Genomic DNA, 17,938 nt, shown 5'->3' on the forward strand with positions numbered 1-17,938 from the left:
AAGTAGGCATTCTTGAACATATGGATTTTGAGTTGTGAAAAAGTGGGAAAAATTGTCGGTGTTGTCTGAGGAGAGAAAGTTCTCGAGCTTGGGAGCAAAGTGGGAGAAAGCTCTGCTCCCTATGGTGCTGAGGTGGGCAAAAGGAACAGTAAAGTTAATGGAAGAGGAGGATCGAATGGTGTTGAGGAAGTAGTGATGTAAAGATCAGTAAGGTAGGGGAAGTGATGGTGTGGATGGCCTTGAATGTGTACAGAATAATTTTGAATTCTATTCTGAATCTAACCTGGAGCTAGTGAAGCTGCTGTAGGACTGGGGTAATGTGATGAAATAAAGAGGTTTTGGAAATAATTGCTGGCAGCTGAATTCTGAACCACTTGAAGCTTATGGAGGGATTCTTCAGTCAAGTGAAGTATAGAATTTGGCTTACTAGATATTTGGCTTACTAGATGTATAGAGCTGAATGTCATCCATGTAGCAGTGAAAATGGATGATAAATTTCCAGAAGACATTGTCAAGGTAAATAATATAAAGTAGGGGTTCCACGTGGGAGCCTTTGGGCATGGTGATTGTAACAGTGGATGAATGGGAACAAAAGGACTTTCGTTGAATGGACTAAGCGTGACCAGAAAGGTAAGAGTGAAACCATACAAAGGCATGATGGAGTGAGAAGGGTGCACTCAGGTCAAGAAGAATGAGAATAGAAAGTAAACTAGAATCGGCCGCCATCAGGAGGTCGTTATTGATTTTTATGAAAGCAGTTTCAGTCACCTCCCTTTTTCTCCAAATGTAACAATAATAATTATTTCCAAAGATTTGATTTCCATTTATTCTGCAGAGCATATCCTCAAAATATTCGTCCCTATGCAGATTTTACAAACTGTAACAGGGTATGTATTGTTTTGCCACTTTTTTAGTAATGGTTCCTCCTTTTAAAGTTACCCTGTCCGTAGCAGGAACTGATTCTCTGTGGATTGACACTGTCGTAATAGCTTCAGTCAGCATCTTCACAAGGTCTTTTGCTTTTGTTCTGGGGTTGTTACTTGTTACACACATCTCACACCACAATATATCTGGAACAAAGAACATCTCTTGTTGCTGAATGTTATCATGGCTTTACATTCACATGGTGTTTATAATTGCATAGTTGTCGGAAAAGATGAATATGACACATTCAGGTATCTGGAAGCTTAACCCTAGACTTAAGACGTAGGAGCCACAATTCTCTTTCTAATATATCTTTTTTTTGATTTATTTAGATTTTTCTATGATGTTACTCAGAAAAAAAGGTAATGTGTTTGATGTGTTCCCTTAAAATACACTACCTGGTGTGCCTCTAATTAACTTAAATGTTGCAAATTTAACCTTTCAGAAGCTATGAATATCATACCATTGGGGCCAAAATGTTGAAAGGTGGAGTTATCTTAACATATGTGAACTTCTGAATTTAAGAAAAAAATGTTCTCCTAGTAGATTCTTATCGTTATTATTCTGGCATATAGCAAATATAAATAATCTCCATAATTCCAACTGAACAAAGACAAGCAAAATTTAGTCTGACTTGATGTCCGACAAGACAAATCTTTAAATCTAAAATTTTAAACCCAAAGTGTCTTTATCCATTGTATTTATCTGTTGGGTTTCAGCTTTTCACTTTTTCTATGTTATTAACATAGTCATAATTCACATTGTTAATACCTGAACTAAAAGCTGATGTCCCTGCCAGATATAGAAAAACACCACTTTGTATAAAATTATACGGATGTGGAGCTTCTATTAACTTATTCTTAGCTCATGTCTTTTACATAGAATAATAAATGCTTTTTTCCTGTTTGCTATGCAAACCTTGATGAATAATCTCACAAGTCAGACTGTGAAGAATAAGCTTCAAATCTATCAATCCATGAGTACCATCACAAACACGTTTTTAGGGTATACAACTTTAGATGTCTGCAGTTGTATGCATGCACATCTTGCACTTTATTGTTTAAAAGAGATACAATTTTAGCTTATATCAACAAAGTAAAAAGTGAAAATCCCAGACTGTAGTATGAAAAAAGGAATTTGTTGTGTGTCCAGACAATTTTCTGTATTTATAGTGAGATTTACATTAGTAAAGTGAAAAATAGAGATAAAGCTTGGGTCTAACTTCAAGAGAGTAAGAGTTGGAACACATTGCTTACTGTAACAGCACAGCTACCTATGACATAAGCTGCAAGTAAAGACGTATACTCACAAAACGTCTAAAATTCCTCAACATGATTATATTAAAAAAAAAAAAAAAAAAAAAAACTAAAGCTTCCACTGTCTCAGAGCTATGGGTGGAAGTGAGAACAGTTTTCTTGTGGTATTGGGATCAGCATCTAACAAGGTTTGCCCTTTTTACTTTTGCAGACAGCATTTATGATAAGATGCTGCTGATGCTGAGAGATGAAAGTGGAGTGCTTATTCATTGGAATGTAGAGAGCAGGATATATCATCTTAAATATTTGAATTGCATTTACAAAAAATTGTTGTATACAACTCAGAAACACTTGGTTACCAAGAAGATCCTGGGTTTAATTTCTAGTTTCTATGTTCTTCCAGACCCCTCGCAATCCCAGCAGGGATAGGCGTGTCGGAAGATGGATGGATGGATGGATGTTCTTCCAGTGAATGCTCTCTCACATGCATGTTTGGTTAACTGAAAATCCATTTACTGCAGGAGATAGGGCCAAGCAGTTTGTAACTGTGTACAAATTCAATGTATGTGAGAGACTCGCATTCAGAATAAAAAAAGGAAAATAAAAATAATCAGGGCACTTTTTTTGGAGGGGCTGCTTGGTGTTGATGGCTTTACCAGCTGAGCTGAAGTAATCTGAGCCAAGAATCAAAGTCACATTGTGAAACCAGCAACTACAAAACTGGTTTGGCAGGTGACAAACCGGTGCTCTGGGCCCTCCCATTTCTGTGAACGGAAGAATGAACATTCGGGAGAATGAAGGAGGCTGGAAGTGGGAGGTCTAAATGAGTGCGAGGAAAGAGCCCTCTTTAAAGTTAATGTTTCAGGTTGTTGACTGTCATACTATCACATGGACCAGAGAGAAGAGAGGAGTTTAATGTATCACCACCATGTTCTGACCACTCCTCGGAGACAGAGTTGACCTGGTTGTGAAAAAGCTCCACCTACTTGTTCTCACGTCTGCTCTCAAGTTCTTGCTGTCCAAATTCCAATGGCAAACAAAGATGCGGTAGGTTTTTCGTTTGTTTTTTTTTACCTCAATTTTTGTCTTTGCTTCAGTCTTTGGTTAAACTGTCTCTTCCAATCAGAATGAAACTGTCACGTTGACTTGTGGCTGTTTTTGTTTGATCATCGTCTGAACTTGTACCACCATGAGTAAAGTCAGGAATGCTGTTTGACTATTTGAGCACGTCAGGGGTGCAATTTTTAATTTTTTTTAATTTTTTATCTGCCAAGCCGCAAGCACAGTGAAGGATTGTCTCTAAAAATTCACCCTGGCAAAATGTTTACTTAAGTTTTTCCGTGAAACATTCAAATTGAAAAAAGGTGCTTCTCATGACCTAATAAAGATCAGTTTTCTGCTTTGTGAATGGGATATCACATGGGATTTTTAGCAACTTTCAATGGAAATGATTTCAAAAAAATTAAATAAACACAACTTTTAGTTGTCATCCAGAACTAAAAATTAAATTATATAGTTTGAGTTTATTTATTCATTTGAAACTAACTCTTGCTTTTTGGCTCATAGGAACACTTTTATTTTGTTAGTGAGCAACAGGCACATGATGTTCTAGTTTATTTTAAAGAAAAATAATACTTTTTACCTTGATAACAAAAATGTATGGCTGGATAAGAAAATCTTGTAAAACTGTAAACTGTAAATATGTAGTTTGAATTAAAATATTTCTTTATAGCTCTATGTCAAACAGACATTATTTTAATAAAGCGAGAATGTAATATGCTAATTCATTACATATTTTAAGGATAATGGTTGACAGATGCAGCTGCAAAATGCTTGTCTTCTGTAAGCTCTACTTGGAACAGACCAAATTTCTTCCAGAACGCAAAAGTGGGGTGTAACCTACCTTTGAAAAGGGTTTTGAAACTTGACCTGCATGCAGTACAAACAATCCTCTAAAATAACTAGTGTGGCTTCTCAAAGATCATTAGGTGCAAACATTTCAGTTATCTGAACCCTCCCTGCTGAGTTTATGAAAGCACAATAGCAAAGCTGAAGGAAGAAAAAAAGTCCAACCATTAAAAAAAAAAAAAAAAAAAAAAAAAATATCATGTTCAGTTGTAAGGCTTAATACGTCTGCTGAATGCAGCTTTAACACCATTCTTAAAACAATGTTACCCCTAAAGTAACACAGCCAGATCTGGTGTACAGTCAGTCTAACCTAGAATAGAGAAAGTATCCATCACAAACTTGTTTGGCCACATTTTTAGCACTTTTGATCAATGCTGAAGTGAAAGCAGGAAACAGGCAATCCTGCTAAGTTGTCCTTAAACAGGTTGTGTCACCTTACAGCCTCCAAGAATTCTTGTTTCCAATTTGCACTTCATTGGACTCTACTTTAAATCCACATGGATTAGTAAAACCAATGATCTATCCCACATATACTCATGATATACCCACCCTTAGGAAAAGAGTTAAGCATCATCTTCTCATAAACAGGCGTTCGTGACGATGTTACTGCATACCTGTCAAAGTATCTGTTGGAAACATTGTTGAGGACAAAGTATTTTAAGCAGATAGTTGTTTATTCTAAAAAATGAATAGTAGGTGATAGAGAGCCTTGGGAATGTTTGTTTTTTACTAATTAGAATCTGAAAAATATGGGGTTCATTTACATTTTGCCCAATTACCCCCAAATAAGAACCTGTGCTCCCTAGTCTGTTAGTGATTAATTTAATCTCAATGTAAATACAGCTGTTCTGTGAAGGTAACAGAGGATTTTGAGTACAAACAGCATCATGAAGACCAAAGAATATACCAAAAAGGTCAGGATTAGGATTATTTTGTATGGTTAGGTTAGGATTTAAAACAATGTGTCTTGGTGCCCTATATCTCCCCCTATACTTCATTAGCCTCAAGGCTGCTGCTCCTGTGCCCCGCTAACAACCTACCTCTGTGCGGGGCATATGGCTGACCTGTGGTGATGCCTTGTGTCTGTATGCCTGGGGCTGATGCAATTCTATAGAGCCGAGAGCACCTGTCCTTTGCTGCTCTTGGGTTCTGAGTGTTGCGGGCTTTTTACCATTCTCGCCATTCTAACAACTCTGTACCACCAGGTGATAAACTCGCTCACATACATCCACTCTACAGTACAGAAACATATTATTTCTACACATTTGCTCAACCAAACACACACACACAAACACACAATCTAAATGGTTGAAGGTCTTATAAATAGATTATAATTAGAGCAATGTGACCTGACTACTTTGATGATCGGTGCAGTTTTGATTTCATAAAGCCAATCATCCAATTATGATTCAGTCTTGAGATATCCTTACAGTACGGCAAAATTGAAATGGCCCTTGTAAGCAAACGGCTTCTCTAAAATGTATGTTTGGCATGCTGAGACAGGACACGTAAAATCACATTAAAAATAAATTAAAAATATAGAGAAAAAGATGCACAGAGGTAATTACAAGGTACTTCTTAAAAACCTGTTAGAGGTAGTAAAAGACTTAAGACTGTGGTGGAGGTTACCTTTTAAACAGGACATCAACCCTAAACATACAGTCAGAGCTGCAATGGACTTGTTTATATGAAGGAATATTCATGTGCTGGAACAATGTAGCTGGGATATTCTGTCTATGTGCTTTTGTCACTGTCACTCCCGAATTTCCCCATTGCGGGACAATAGACGTATTTGTATTCTGTTCAAATGCAAATTCAAAATGATTTTTTAACTTCATATAATTTCTTTCCACTTCACAATGGTGGAGCAAGCTGTGTTGGTCAACAACAAAAGATCTCAATAAAACACATTGAAGTGGGTGGTTGTAATGTGCAAAAAAATATATAAATATTTTTTCAAACCACATTTTCCTTTTCCTAATAAAATACCGTAAAACATACATTTTCTGATTTAATTACAGCAAAGCTTACAAGAGCTAAACTTCAACCATCTCTTGGCTGAAAGAGGAAGTGAGCTTGTGTAAAGATTGAAATGCCGATTCATTCTTGTGAATATTGTTGCAGCACCTTGTGTGAGTTTCTCCTCTCCAAACCTCAGTTTTAGTTTTCCTTTCCATCTTATCACCTGCCATTTGTATGCCACCATCGCCTAATCTTTCTTAAAGGTCTAAACTCTGATTAGGGTTTTTGTAAGGAATTTCTGATATACCTATGTGAAAGTGTGAAAAGAAAACAGTGGAAATTTTTCTAAAATAAATTCTTAAGCCTGATATTTTTCTGATACATCTGCCAAGATGCATTTTTTTTTCTTTTTCTTTTTTTTGTGTGTGCCTCAAGCTTATTACCCCGGAGTAGACTCAAATACGGACTTGATCGTTCAGTTCATTGTATGAAAGAGCACGGGTTATGTGATTGGTCTTAGCAGCAGCGTGCAAGTAAGAAGAGCAATTGACTTTCTTTTCTGTCTTCCATTTAATGGCATTTTATGCTTGTTACATATAGCGCTGGATTCTTTACTAAGAACCAAGAAAATCCCACAACAATGAACAAACACTTCTTCTTAAACTTTATTTGCTTTTCTCCTGATTTTTTCTCCAAAGGGCTCACCTCCTCCTCCCTACTACTCTGTAGGTCTACACACTCAGCCTCCCCTCAGGTCATATGAAGAGGTGGTTTATGGCTCAAACCCGGGCCTGGCTATCCCAAACCAGCCCCGTTATATCCCCCAGTATCCCCCACCCGTGGTTACTCCTCCAGTCACCACATTCAGTTCACGTGAGTGAAACCTGCAACGTCTAAGATTAAACAGGCCTAAACCCCGGAGAGCTGTGTTTAATTGAATTTTTTTTATCTGTGACTTGTCTGGTTCTGGACAGTGCCCAAGAAGGAGAAGAACTGCTGTGGGACTAAGGCACAGTATTACAAGGCAGCGGCGGCAGCTGTACTGGTACTTGCTCTGCTGGGAGTCGCTATTTGGCTTGGAGGTATAGTTTATCTATCTATGCATTTTGGTGAATGTAGTCATAAATAATAATCTACTCATGTAGATTTCAAACACAAATCCCAAAGGCAAGTATACACAAGTGTGTATGCTTATTTTTACTATCTCTTTTTCTTCATCTGGTAAATACATAATTTGGCGTTGGCACAAACATCAGGTTGCAGTGATCAGGATATTTTGACCAGGGCAGTTTTTTATCCTAAAGCACAATTAGATCTTGCGTTTGACCTTTGATTGTTTTGTGCTTCTGTGGCAATAGTAAAATATTGTCAATTTAGAGTAGTCTTAAGAATATCACATTTGAGCTTTTGAATCTGTTCTTTTATAAGTTTATTTTTTTAAAACCATTGGTAAATGGCTGAATACACTGTCAAATTCAATGAGCGAAAGGACATATACTTAAAACACATTTTAAATCTCTCACACACATAAAAGTAATTTTCATTTAAACTACTTTTTTTTAGGTCATATATTGACCAATCTGTATGATATGATTGAATTTGACTTTTACAAAGTGCCTTGAGATGACATGTATTGTGAATTGGCGCTATATAAATGAAATTGAATCTAATTATTCAAGGGTCCCCATTATAACCCTGTTTACTTCATCCACAGTTTATTACGGCACCAAGTCATTACCAGACACAGAGTATGGCAAAGATGACAACTCTCATCAGTATGATGAAAAAGACGATTTTACAGAGCCTGACATCTGCCCCAACAACACTGTCATGTGTGATGCAGTAAAGGACTGCGAACAGGGCACTGATGAAACCAACTGTGGTGAGTAGAGAGAGGCATACACTTGGACTTCACCAGACAGGATGTAATTACAATACACTCTATAGAGATTTTCTAATAGATTGAGATTATTTACTGAAAGCTGCGGATCAAGTACAGCTGCTAAAAGTGATAGATACAATTCATACTAAGAGTTGAGAATTAGCTTGACATGTGCTCAGGTATGTTCAAAAACATATCTACTAACCCCCCTCCATGTTTTCTGCAGTGCGATTTGGTGAGGACAACAGCCTGCAGGTCAAGATAGCTCAAGATGGACGCTTCCTACCGGTGTGTTACAGTGGCTGGAACAAGGACCACGCTGACCGTGTCTGCGCTCAGCTTGGATTCAGACAGTAAACAAAAAGATTTATTTTAACAAACACTTTACACTGAATGAGGTTTATTAATCATTTACGATCTGAAATCTTTCCTAGGCTTCTTAAAAGCACTTTTTAAATCATTTTGCTAGATCCAGTTTCAGCAGCTGTCAGTGAGCATTAGATTTTCAATCTGCAAACTTTATCATACCCACACAGCTCCATCTAATTTCTCCTCCCCTGCTGCCGTGTGTTTAGGCTTGAATTGATTCTCTGCAGAAATTGCTGCTGTGTCTCAGTTTGACAGAACAAGCATCAGTTTCCAGAGGCAATCAGGGATTGATTTGATGAAATATCTACTCTGTTGGCAGATTTGCTCTCTTAGTTCTCTGAATAACCTTTCTTTGTTTAGGTCTTATTTAACTGGAGAAATAAGTTCCCAGACGTCCACTGGTTTAAAACTGACCAGCAAATCATCATCTTTTGTTCAGGGTTTCGTTAACATCAGGTAAAAAGGCCTATTTGGTCATGTGCAATCTGATTAATTTGAGGTATGTACTTATGGTAACTGGCGTGTTTTTCTTGCTGCATTATGAAGCTCTCCCTGTCCAACCCAGCAGACTGTCTCCCTTCAGTGTGTGGGTAAGAAACCTCCATCTGTTCCAACAATTACACAACAGCTGAAATTTTCCCTCTTTCGTTGTGCATTTAGCTTATGTGCATGGGAGCTCAAACTGTGCAGCCACACATTTTTACTATTACAGCAACAAATTTCTTGAGCCTTTAGGCCTGTGCTATCCTTTTGTAAAAGGATAGTACAGGCTTCAATAATTGAAAAAAAACTACAAACAAAAACAGCTCTTGTGTACAAAAATGATCAATGCTTATCCTTTTACATGCGTTCTATTTTCCACATAGCTTACCCAACTGCTAAGCTGACACCTACTTCTATATTGTGTTTGTTCATACTGTTGTTCTAACCACCTGTTGGATCCGAGTCTAACATTTACTTGAGGAATTGTAATAATCTCTTTCCCCACACAGTGTTTCAGATTATGGGTTTCAAACATCCACACTGGACATGTAAAACAAGCCTAAACTGACTAAAAATCTGATCAACGATAAAAGGAATTGAACGCATGCCAGCTATGGGCAATTTCGGAATCAAAACAAAATCCTTTAAAAATTTAACTAGGGCAATGCGTGTGCAGTATTTATAACCCAGTGAGGCCATCTGGGCATTAGGTAGGTAAGGTCTGCGCACAATTTTCAATTATGCATCAACCCGGGCATAACCTGTGTCCCCTTTAAATTCACTGTCAAGGCTAACAAAAATCTACTTAGAAGGAAGACCACAAGTTAGGTTCTGTCATTGTTTACATTTTAGAAATGGAGTCCTGGCATAGAGAGAAGTGCAAAAACATATAGTGCAGTGGGGGTAGGGAAGTACAGGGTGGGTGCTATGATAGGCGATGCTCTTTGAAGAGTTGGGTCTTTAAGAGTATCTTGAACATCAAGACTGATGCGCCTATTCTGGTGGCAGTCAGTAAGTCATTCCGCCATCATGGAAAAACACATTACAGTAGTCTTGAGTGTGCTGTAGCAACTGTTAGCCGACGATCCCTTGGAAACCGGAGTGACAACTCCATGACAAAAGCCTTGGCCAGAGCATTCAAGTTGTTGGGAGCAGCTCCATTAAGCATTAAGCTAACATCAGTGACTTGAATTTAGTGCATTCAACCTTTCTCCTCCTCAGATTGTGGTAGGCAGCCGTCCACATCCCGTATCATTGGGGGCACTGCAGCTAAATCCGGTCAGTGGCCATGGCAGTTGTCTCTTCAGTTCAAAGGATCCCACGTCTGTGGTGGCGTCCTGATCTCAAGGGATTTTGTGCTGACCGCTGCTCATTGCTTTCCCAGGTAAGTGATACAGAAATTCTCTGAATATGTGTTTCCACTGAGTAAGCTATATCATTCAAAACATAGAACGTTTGCTTCTAAAGTGCTGAACCTTATATTTTCCTTCTGATTTCATGGGAAAACTGAGATCTTAAGACAACTGATACTAGTTAACTGCTTTACAGCAAACATTTTCTTTTTTTAACCTGTGGTTACAGTGCATACATGTCTGCAAAGGACTGGAAAGTTTACGGGGGAATTGTATCCCTGGATAAACTGACTGAGCCCTACCTGGTTCAGAATATCATACTCAACAACAACTACAACAACAAAAACAATGACCAAGATGTTGCCATTCTCAAACTTACATCTCCTGTTTCTTTTAATGGTGAGTGTAATTTTAACCTTATTCTACAGCTTTTCTTGAGTAATTTATTAGCATTTATACTACTAGTTTGGTTAAATAATGCATCTATAGTGTCTTACAAAAGTATTCATACCTTTATCATGTGTGTTGTATATTATTGGGATTTTATTTGATAGACCATCATAAAGTACCGCATCCTGAAAATGGAGGAAAATCTAAAACGCATGGCATGCATTTGTATTTAATTCCCCTAGTGAAACTTTGCCTACCTGTCAAAGCAGTTACAGCTGCAAGTCTTTGAGGGTTTGCCTCTACGTGCTTTGTACATCTAAAGACTGCAATTGTCAGCCATGTTCCTTTGCAAAATAGCTCAAACTCAGTCAGATTAGATTAGAGGGGATCTGAGATAAATTGGAGTTCTTCTGTTTTTTTAAATTAACAATTACTTTATTATTTCCAGTCTTTCATAATGGCCAGATACAAAGAGTGCCAAACATGATATATTGTTTTATATGTAGATGGATATATGTTTTATTATTTCCTTTTTAAATGGTCATAATACGTGACAAGGCCCCTTTACATTTTTCAAACTTAGAGTACTTTTGAATGACTATAACTCTGCTTTAAACATCTTTGCAACTTTATCTCTGACCTCCTGTGTTCTTTGGTCGTCATGATCATGTTTGTTCATCACTGTTCTGCAGTAAAACCTTTGAGGCCTTCAGAGAACAGCTTTATTTATCCTGAGGTGGACTTTATCTACTCATTAGGCGAGTCCCATAGGCAATTGGCTGTGCTGGATTTCTTTGGCGATACCAGAAAAAAAGAAGGCAGAATATCAGAGTAAAAGAGAAAAATCTGATTTTCAGTGGTTAAAGAATTTAAAAAACATTTGTCATATTTATTTTCCACTTACACATGATCTATGACCTACAAGTCCATCAATATACATTTAAGTTAGGGGTTGTAGTTTGACAAAAAAAAAAAAAAAAGGGTGTGAATAAATTTGCAAGGCAGAGTAAAACTAATATTAATTTGGAACTTGAGAATTCAAGGTTGTCTATCAGGATGTACTGCCTGTAACAGCTTCACCGATGTAAAGTGTCCTGCCACCTCAAGGCATTCACAAATCAAAAAAAGCAAGAGTGTAACGTCAGCAACATCACTATTGTCCTGTTGTTCCTGACTTACATCCATTCGCACAAACTTTCTAACAATAATTAAACATTCTGTGTTACAAACTGTAACAGGGTCTTCTTTGGGAACACAACAAAGAAGTTGTTCTCTCAATGGGTATTGTTGAGCCATTTGTACACGCATCAGTTTGATAAGTGTGTTAGTCAGCAGAAAGACTAAATTAATAATCTGCAGACCCTGAATAAGGTTAGAACATACAATTCAAGTTTAAAGCATTTGGCTCTAATCCCTTTGGTTAAATATTAATCAATTTAAACCCAAGGCACACACTGCAACTGCAGCACATATATGTTGCATCAAGTCTCAGAGGTACAACTTTCAGCTTTACCTGAGATCTATTCCCAACCCATTCAACAATCTTTGTCAATCTTAATCTCTCAGATGCTCATAACTGTGAAAACCTACAAGTATGCAGTGGTAGGGTTCCGGGGTGTGGGGGTGTGATGCCAAGCTTCCAGTATGGTACCCTTCCCTTTTAGATTAGTTCTTGTCCTTTAAACCATTTGCACACATCAAGCAAATGGTTTAAAGGCAGGCTTTCGCTGAACTTGCAGTAGAGTTATGGATGAAATTGTTTACAGTTGAAGTGTCTGTAGACTTGAATAAAATGTAAAATAAGTAGTAACAATTACTTATGGTGTTGGGAGAAAAGCAACTGTCCAGTGAAGGTCAGTTAAACTTTAGAAAGAATACAGTACAGTATTTATAATGTGTCACCAGCTTAAACCAAAAGAACAGCAGACCGTGGTTTCGGTGAAAAAGCGTTTCCCTTGTTGGTAAGACAGAGCTTTTAAAGCCTTTGCTTCATCCAGACTAACTTAGCTAATTTGATAAACCCCACTCTATGGTTGGGCTTTTATTTCCTTGAGGAAGCGCAAAGCTGATGATGCATTTACTGAAGTTAAATGAATAACTTTCTTTTTTCCCAGATAATGTTCAGCCAGCCTGCCTCCCAGTTGTTGGCCAGGAGTTTCAGCAGGGAACTAGTTGCTGGACCTCTGGGTTTGGCACTACCAATGCAGGATCAGGTAAAAAAAAAAATGCAATAGCTTGTTGTACTAAAAAGGACAACAAGAAAAATGTGTATTGTCTCACTATATGCCCAATACTTTCACGTGTATCTCATAAAGTTATAGGGCTTTAAGCCTATTTTATCTCCTTATGTTTCTTGAAACCAAAAGTTATTGAAGAAATTCTTAGAGAATGTGATTTTTCAGCCTCGCAGAACGCTTTAAAAGGTTGTCACTGGTAATTGGACTTATCATTTTAACAACGTCCTCCAACATGAACGGAGAAAAAAACTGAGAGATTTCGCTGACTTAAAAAGGAACCTCAAATACGGAAGCTTCATGTTTTTTTAATCAATCATGAGGGAAGTTAAACCACTGCCATTTGATGGCAGTACAGCAAAAACAAGGCTTATGGTGAGAATGTGGTCAAACCAGAAAAACTATTTTTTTGCGCCGTCATGAAAGTCAGTAAGGTTATTATTAGTCAGAGGACAGAAAGGTAGAGCATTAGTCACTAAAGGAACAATAACAAAACCTCTCAGCAGTTTATATGTTAACTTAATAACTAAACAAAATTCAACAAGACACGACAGACATAAGGGAGTATACACATAATATTGTGAAAAATGAGTAAAAGCATTAAATGTTCTAACAGCTGCTGTGATACTGCACCTACATATATAGTTTGAAGTATGCCTAGCCATTATTTACTCACTTCAGTTTGTCTCCAATGAAAGGGGTCGTCTCAAAGGACCTGATGGAAGTGACTGTGGACATCATTGGCACAGAGACGTGTAACACCCAGGCAGTATATAGAGGTGCAGTGACCAAACACATGATCTGTGCTGGGAAACTGCAGGGAGGCAAAGATTCCTGCCAGGTGAGGCTATTTGATCACAGTTGATAGATTCCGGGGCAAATTCACAAAGCTATTAGTGTCTGCTAAATCCATGCCTAAATCGGTACATTTATGTAAATTACAGTCACAGCAAACACCTTGATGTTCTCAAAATGTTCTCAAAGACCAGATCTACTTGTGTCATGCAGACTGGGTGAAAGTAAATACAATCTGCCAAAACCTGGAGCTAATTTTGAAACAGGATAAGAAAAGTTACCTGCTTTGCTCCTGGAGTTATTATATAGACCCAAAAATATCATATGAAGTGAAACTAAAGCACTCCTTCACTTAGGTGTGCTGCTAATTTTTGAAAAGATTTTTGTAACATAGCCTGTACTTGTTTAAAATTTTGTCTAAACTCTTGTTGCTTTTTAAAAATACAAAATGTGATTGTGAAAAATTCTAACCCAGTGTCCTTGACATCAGAGGTAATTAAGCAAAACTCTTGTTAACGCTGCAAGGAGGACACTTTCTTACTGCGCAAAGTGGGTGAAGCCTTCAGTGGTGCATTAATGATATAGTTTATCTCAATGGATCTGATGGTAACAGTCAAAAAGTCTTAAAGTGCCTCTATAGTGATAAATGCAACAAAAAATTTAAACATTGAGTGTTACTTTTACCATGCCTATATTGGCTGTGTTTGTGATTGAACAGAGGAAAACTGTAACCTGATACAAAAGTAGATGTAAATTCCAGCAATTTACTTGATGTACAGCTAGTGGCGGCAATTTTTCACAAGTTTCCCCAAGTCCCTTTTTGAATAACTGCGCATGTGCAAGACCGTCTTACCTTGCTCTTTTGCTTTTCAGGGGGATCGGGTGAAAAAAATCTCCCACATCCACTCTGGTCTTATTTCTTTCTACTGAGGCCTTCCTCTTCTTTTTATAAAAATTAATGCGGTTTGCTTCTTGCGACTCTCAACCATGTTCAAAGTATATGGTGAGAACAGCGGAGCTACAATGAACGGCTAACACCAAAGCTAACTGCTAACCTAACAGCTAAGCTAACATAAACATAAACACTAGAAGTGCGCATGTGGAGATAGCAAGTGGGGACTAACAAGGAACATGCACACAGTGGCATTGCATGAGCGCTTCAGAATAATGATTGGCATGTGGGATAACCAATAGATTAAGCGACCCCCCCGTAACTTGAGGGACAGAGGAGAATTAAAAGAGGAACAAAACTCTAACCAATCCCTGCTCTTCGCATCAAAGAGCAGGGATTGGTCAGAGTTTTTACGGACCAACAGGTCCCACAGAGATAGATTTTTTTTAACCTCCTTTTTCTGACAACATAATGTATTGACTACTCTCAGGATGGAAAGTCGAGTTCATCCAGTATAATAAAAACTGTTTCCGAACAGGATTACCAACTATAGCTTTAATGGCCGTGATTTCATCTGCATGTATTTAGTAGTCTGTATCGTGAATAAGAGGCAGAAATAGAGCAGTTTACAGTGCTTTGTGAATTTCTCCCTCTTTTAATACCTATACACAACAATTACAAGTAACATAATTTGCTCACTGACAATAATGCATGCTATTCAGGGTGACAGTGGGGGACCATTGGTGTGTGAAACAGACAGTCGATGGTACCTCGTGGGGATCACTAGCTGGGGATCCGGTTGCGGTGAACAAAACAAGCCTGGCGTGTACACCAAAGTCAGCAGTGTTGTCCCCTGGATATATAGCAAAATGCAGGTAAGAATAGAGAAAAATAAATATTTATATAATAAATATTTTCACAGGGCTACCCTCATGTTGTTTGCTCATTTGTGTGTTTCGCAGCAAGCGAAACCTTGATGTTCCTTCCAGCCTCCAGTCGTGTTAATGAAGTCTGCACTACAAACTTATCTTTAACAAAGAAATTGTTATCAACAGAAGAACATGTGGATGAGAAGACACTCCAGACTGAAAAAAGATACAATTAAAGGGTTGCATGCTGACTTATGTGGGGTTCAGAATGATGAAATATACAAATGAAGTACTTTAAAATTTAGCCTTACATTTTTTTATTATTCTGGGTGTTTCACTATTCTTCAGAAATGTCTCACATTTCTCTATTTAATTTGTGCCAATAATTGTCCTTTTCTATTGTGATCCCGTTGATCAAAGATACTCTTTACAAATGATGAAGGAATATGTATATATCTATATTGTTAATAGGTGTGTTCATATTAGGGCTACATCTGTATGTTGAGGTCTGTTATATAACAAATGCATTGTTTTATTTTCACTTGGTACCGAAATCAGTCAACTTTGACACATGTATTTGGAGTTCTGTTAAACATAGACATAAATTCTTGTGGATTTTATTGTTTTTTGCTCTGTGCACCCATTTCCTGCTTGTCAAAAACAACAGATGCATCTAATTAAATTATAATATCATCAAAAAGTTAATATCAGTAGTTTAATCCATAAACTTTAACTATTAATATATAAGTTCATTACAAACACAGTGATTATATTCTAGTGTTTGTTTCTTTTATTTGTCATGATTGTGGTTTACAACTGAAGAAAATACTAAATTCAGTTTAGAATATTAGAATATACAGTCATATTCAATAAATTTGGGTATTATTGAAAAGTCCATTTATTTAAACAACAGCACTCCAACTGCAGGTTGCTCATTGTGAGCCACCAGGATTGTCAAAACTGCTGGATAGGTGTTGCATTGTTTTCAGGGAAAACAGTGAAAGTTCAGTTGCCTCTGATTTAAGCCTGTTTGCTGTTGCAATGACCTGGATAACTGAGAATTTGTACATGTATGTTCATTTGTTTTAGAAACTCGATTCACTAAGGGTAACAAATTACGTTTATAGATTAACACAAACTGATTATGGTTTAAAGCCTTTTCTTTCTGTTGATTACAATTGATTTCCACATCCAGATAATAAAATCACAGCATTTAAGACTAGAATAGTGCATCAGCCCAATAAAAAGCAACATTTTACATGCAGATGTTTCATACAGGCTTAATGAAAAGTGTGTAATACAGGCTCAACAGTTGTTGTTTTTCAAAAGGTACTTTTACTATGACAAACAAGCCTCTTAGAAATGCGTTTTCTAAATTATTGAATATTTCTTTAAAATTTTGCCAATGACAACAAATTCAACACAGAATGCTATGTGCACAATCATGGTGAAGTCTGCTAACCTGACAGTAGAGCAGCAGACAGTCATTGGCATCCTCCTTATGAATGAAAATGGTCATTGGGTGTTCACAGAGTGTTGCAGCACACTGCTGCAAAGTTGAGTGGAAGGAAAAAGTGTGGTAGAAAAATTAGCACATGCAGCTTGGATGAGGAACTGGACTGTTGGTCAGTGGTTAAAGCAGGCATGTCCAAAGTGTCGCCCTGATTTTGGGTTACCCCCTAACTGCAATTCAAGAAAGATTTGGTCCATCAGCAGAAGAGGCTGATGCAGATGGAAGCTTTTAGTTTTTATTTAGGGCAAAGAATTAGAGAAAAGTTAAACTCTTTCTATTGAAAATGTTAAGAACAACACAAAGTATTCACCTTTTAATAAACACACTTTTGACATTCTCTTTAATTTTATAATAACATATACAAACTGACATTTGCTTACTCAAATGCAGACTTTGGTGCATTAAAATCTGCTTTGAATTTATTTATTAAAATTGGCTAATTACAGCAAGTGTTTTCAAAGAACAACGGACCCAAATACTGTTCTTATTCAAAATTATTTGCAAACCGGAGGACCATCTTTTAATACGACAAATGAGCAAAACCCTTTTTTTTTTTTACCTTTGGATCTACAATGATTTACACATTCATTTCCGACAGAAAATCTGAATTCTTTTATTTTTTTATTTAATATGCTTTGTAGAGCAGGTAAAAAAAAAAGAAGTCAACATAATAATTTTTTTGGTAAAAAAAAATTATAAATTTTTTGGCCCTCACCTTTCACGTCCCTTCACTTCACAATTTTGGCCCATGTACCGAAAAGGTTTGGACACCCCTGGGTTAAAGGTTTTCAGATGGAAGTAGCTTTTGCATTTCATTTGGAAATGAAGGTCCCAGAGTCTGAGGGAAAACTGGCAAAGCATAGAGTCCGAGTTTCTTGAGGTGATGTACGTGGTTTCCACAGTCTGTGATGATTTGGGGAGCCATGCCATCTACTGGTGCTGGACCATTGTGTTCCATCAAGTCCAAAGCCAGCAGACAGCTGTCTACTGGCAAGTTTAAGAGCTCCTTGTGCTTCCTTCTGAAGAGAGGCATGATCAGTGCGTGGATTCGATTTTCCACCAAAACTTGGTGCCTGTCTATGTTTCCATAAGTAAAAGTAGTTTAATAA

General features: G+C 37.4%; 1 protein-coding gene across 1 annotated transcript; it reads left to right on the top strand.

Annotated features, from left to right (window-relative positions):
• Positions 1 to 2,965: 2,965 nt before the first annotated feature.
• On the top strand, positions 2,966 to 16,021 carry tmprss13a (transmembrane serine protease 13a). The gene is made up of 13 exons (XM_012877461.3): positions 2,966 to 3,227; positions 6,749 to 6,923; positions 7,025 to 7,132; positions 7,765 to 7,932; positions 8,159 to 8,285; positions 8,662 to 8,757; positions 8,848 to 8,891; positions 10,006 to 10,168; positions 10,366 to 10,535; positions 12,641 to 12,739; positions 13,459 to 13,601; positions 15,170 to 15,322; positions 15,410 to 16,021. The coding sequence occupies exons 1-13, from the start codon at positions 3,210 to 3,212 to the stop codon at positions 15,422 to 15,424; spliced, it is 1,479 nt and encodes a 492-aa protein (XP_012732915.2). The 5' UTR covers positions 2,966 to 3,209; the 3' UTR covers positions 15,425 to 16,021.
• Positions 16,022 to 17,938: the final 1,917 nt, after the last annotated feature.

Source organism: Fundulus heteroclitus, chromosome 18, assembly GCF_011125445.2.
Source record: "Fundulus heteroclitus isolate FHET01 chromosome 18, MU-UCD_Fhet_4.1, whole genome shotgun sequence".
Lineage (NCBI taxonomy): Eukaryota > Metazoa > Chordata > Actinopteri > Cyprinodontiformes > Fundulidae > Fundulus > Fundulus heteroclitus.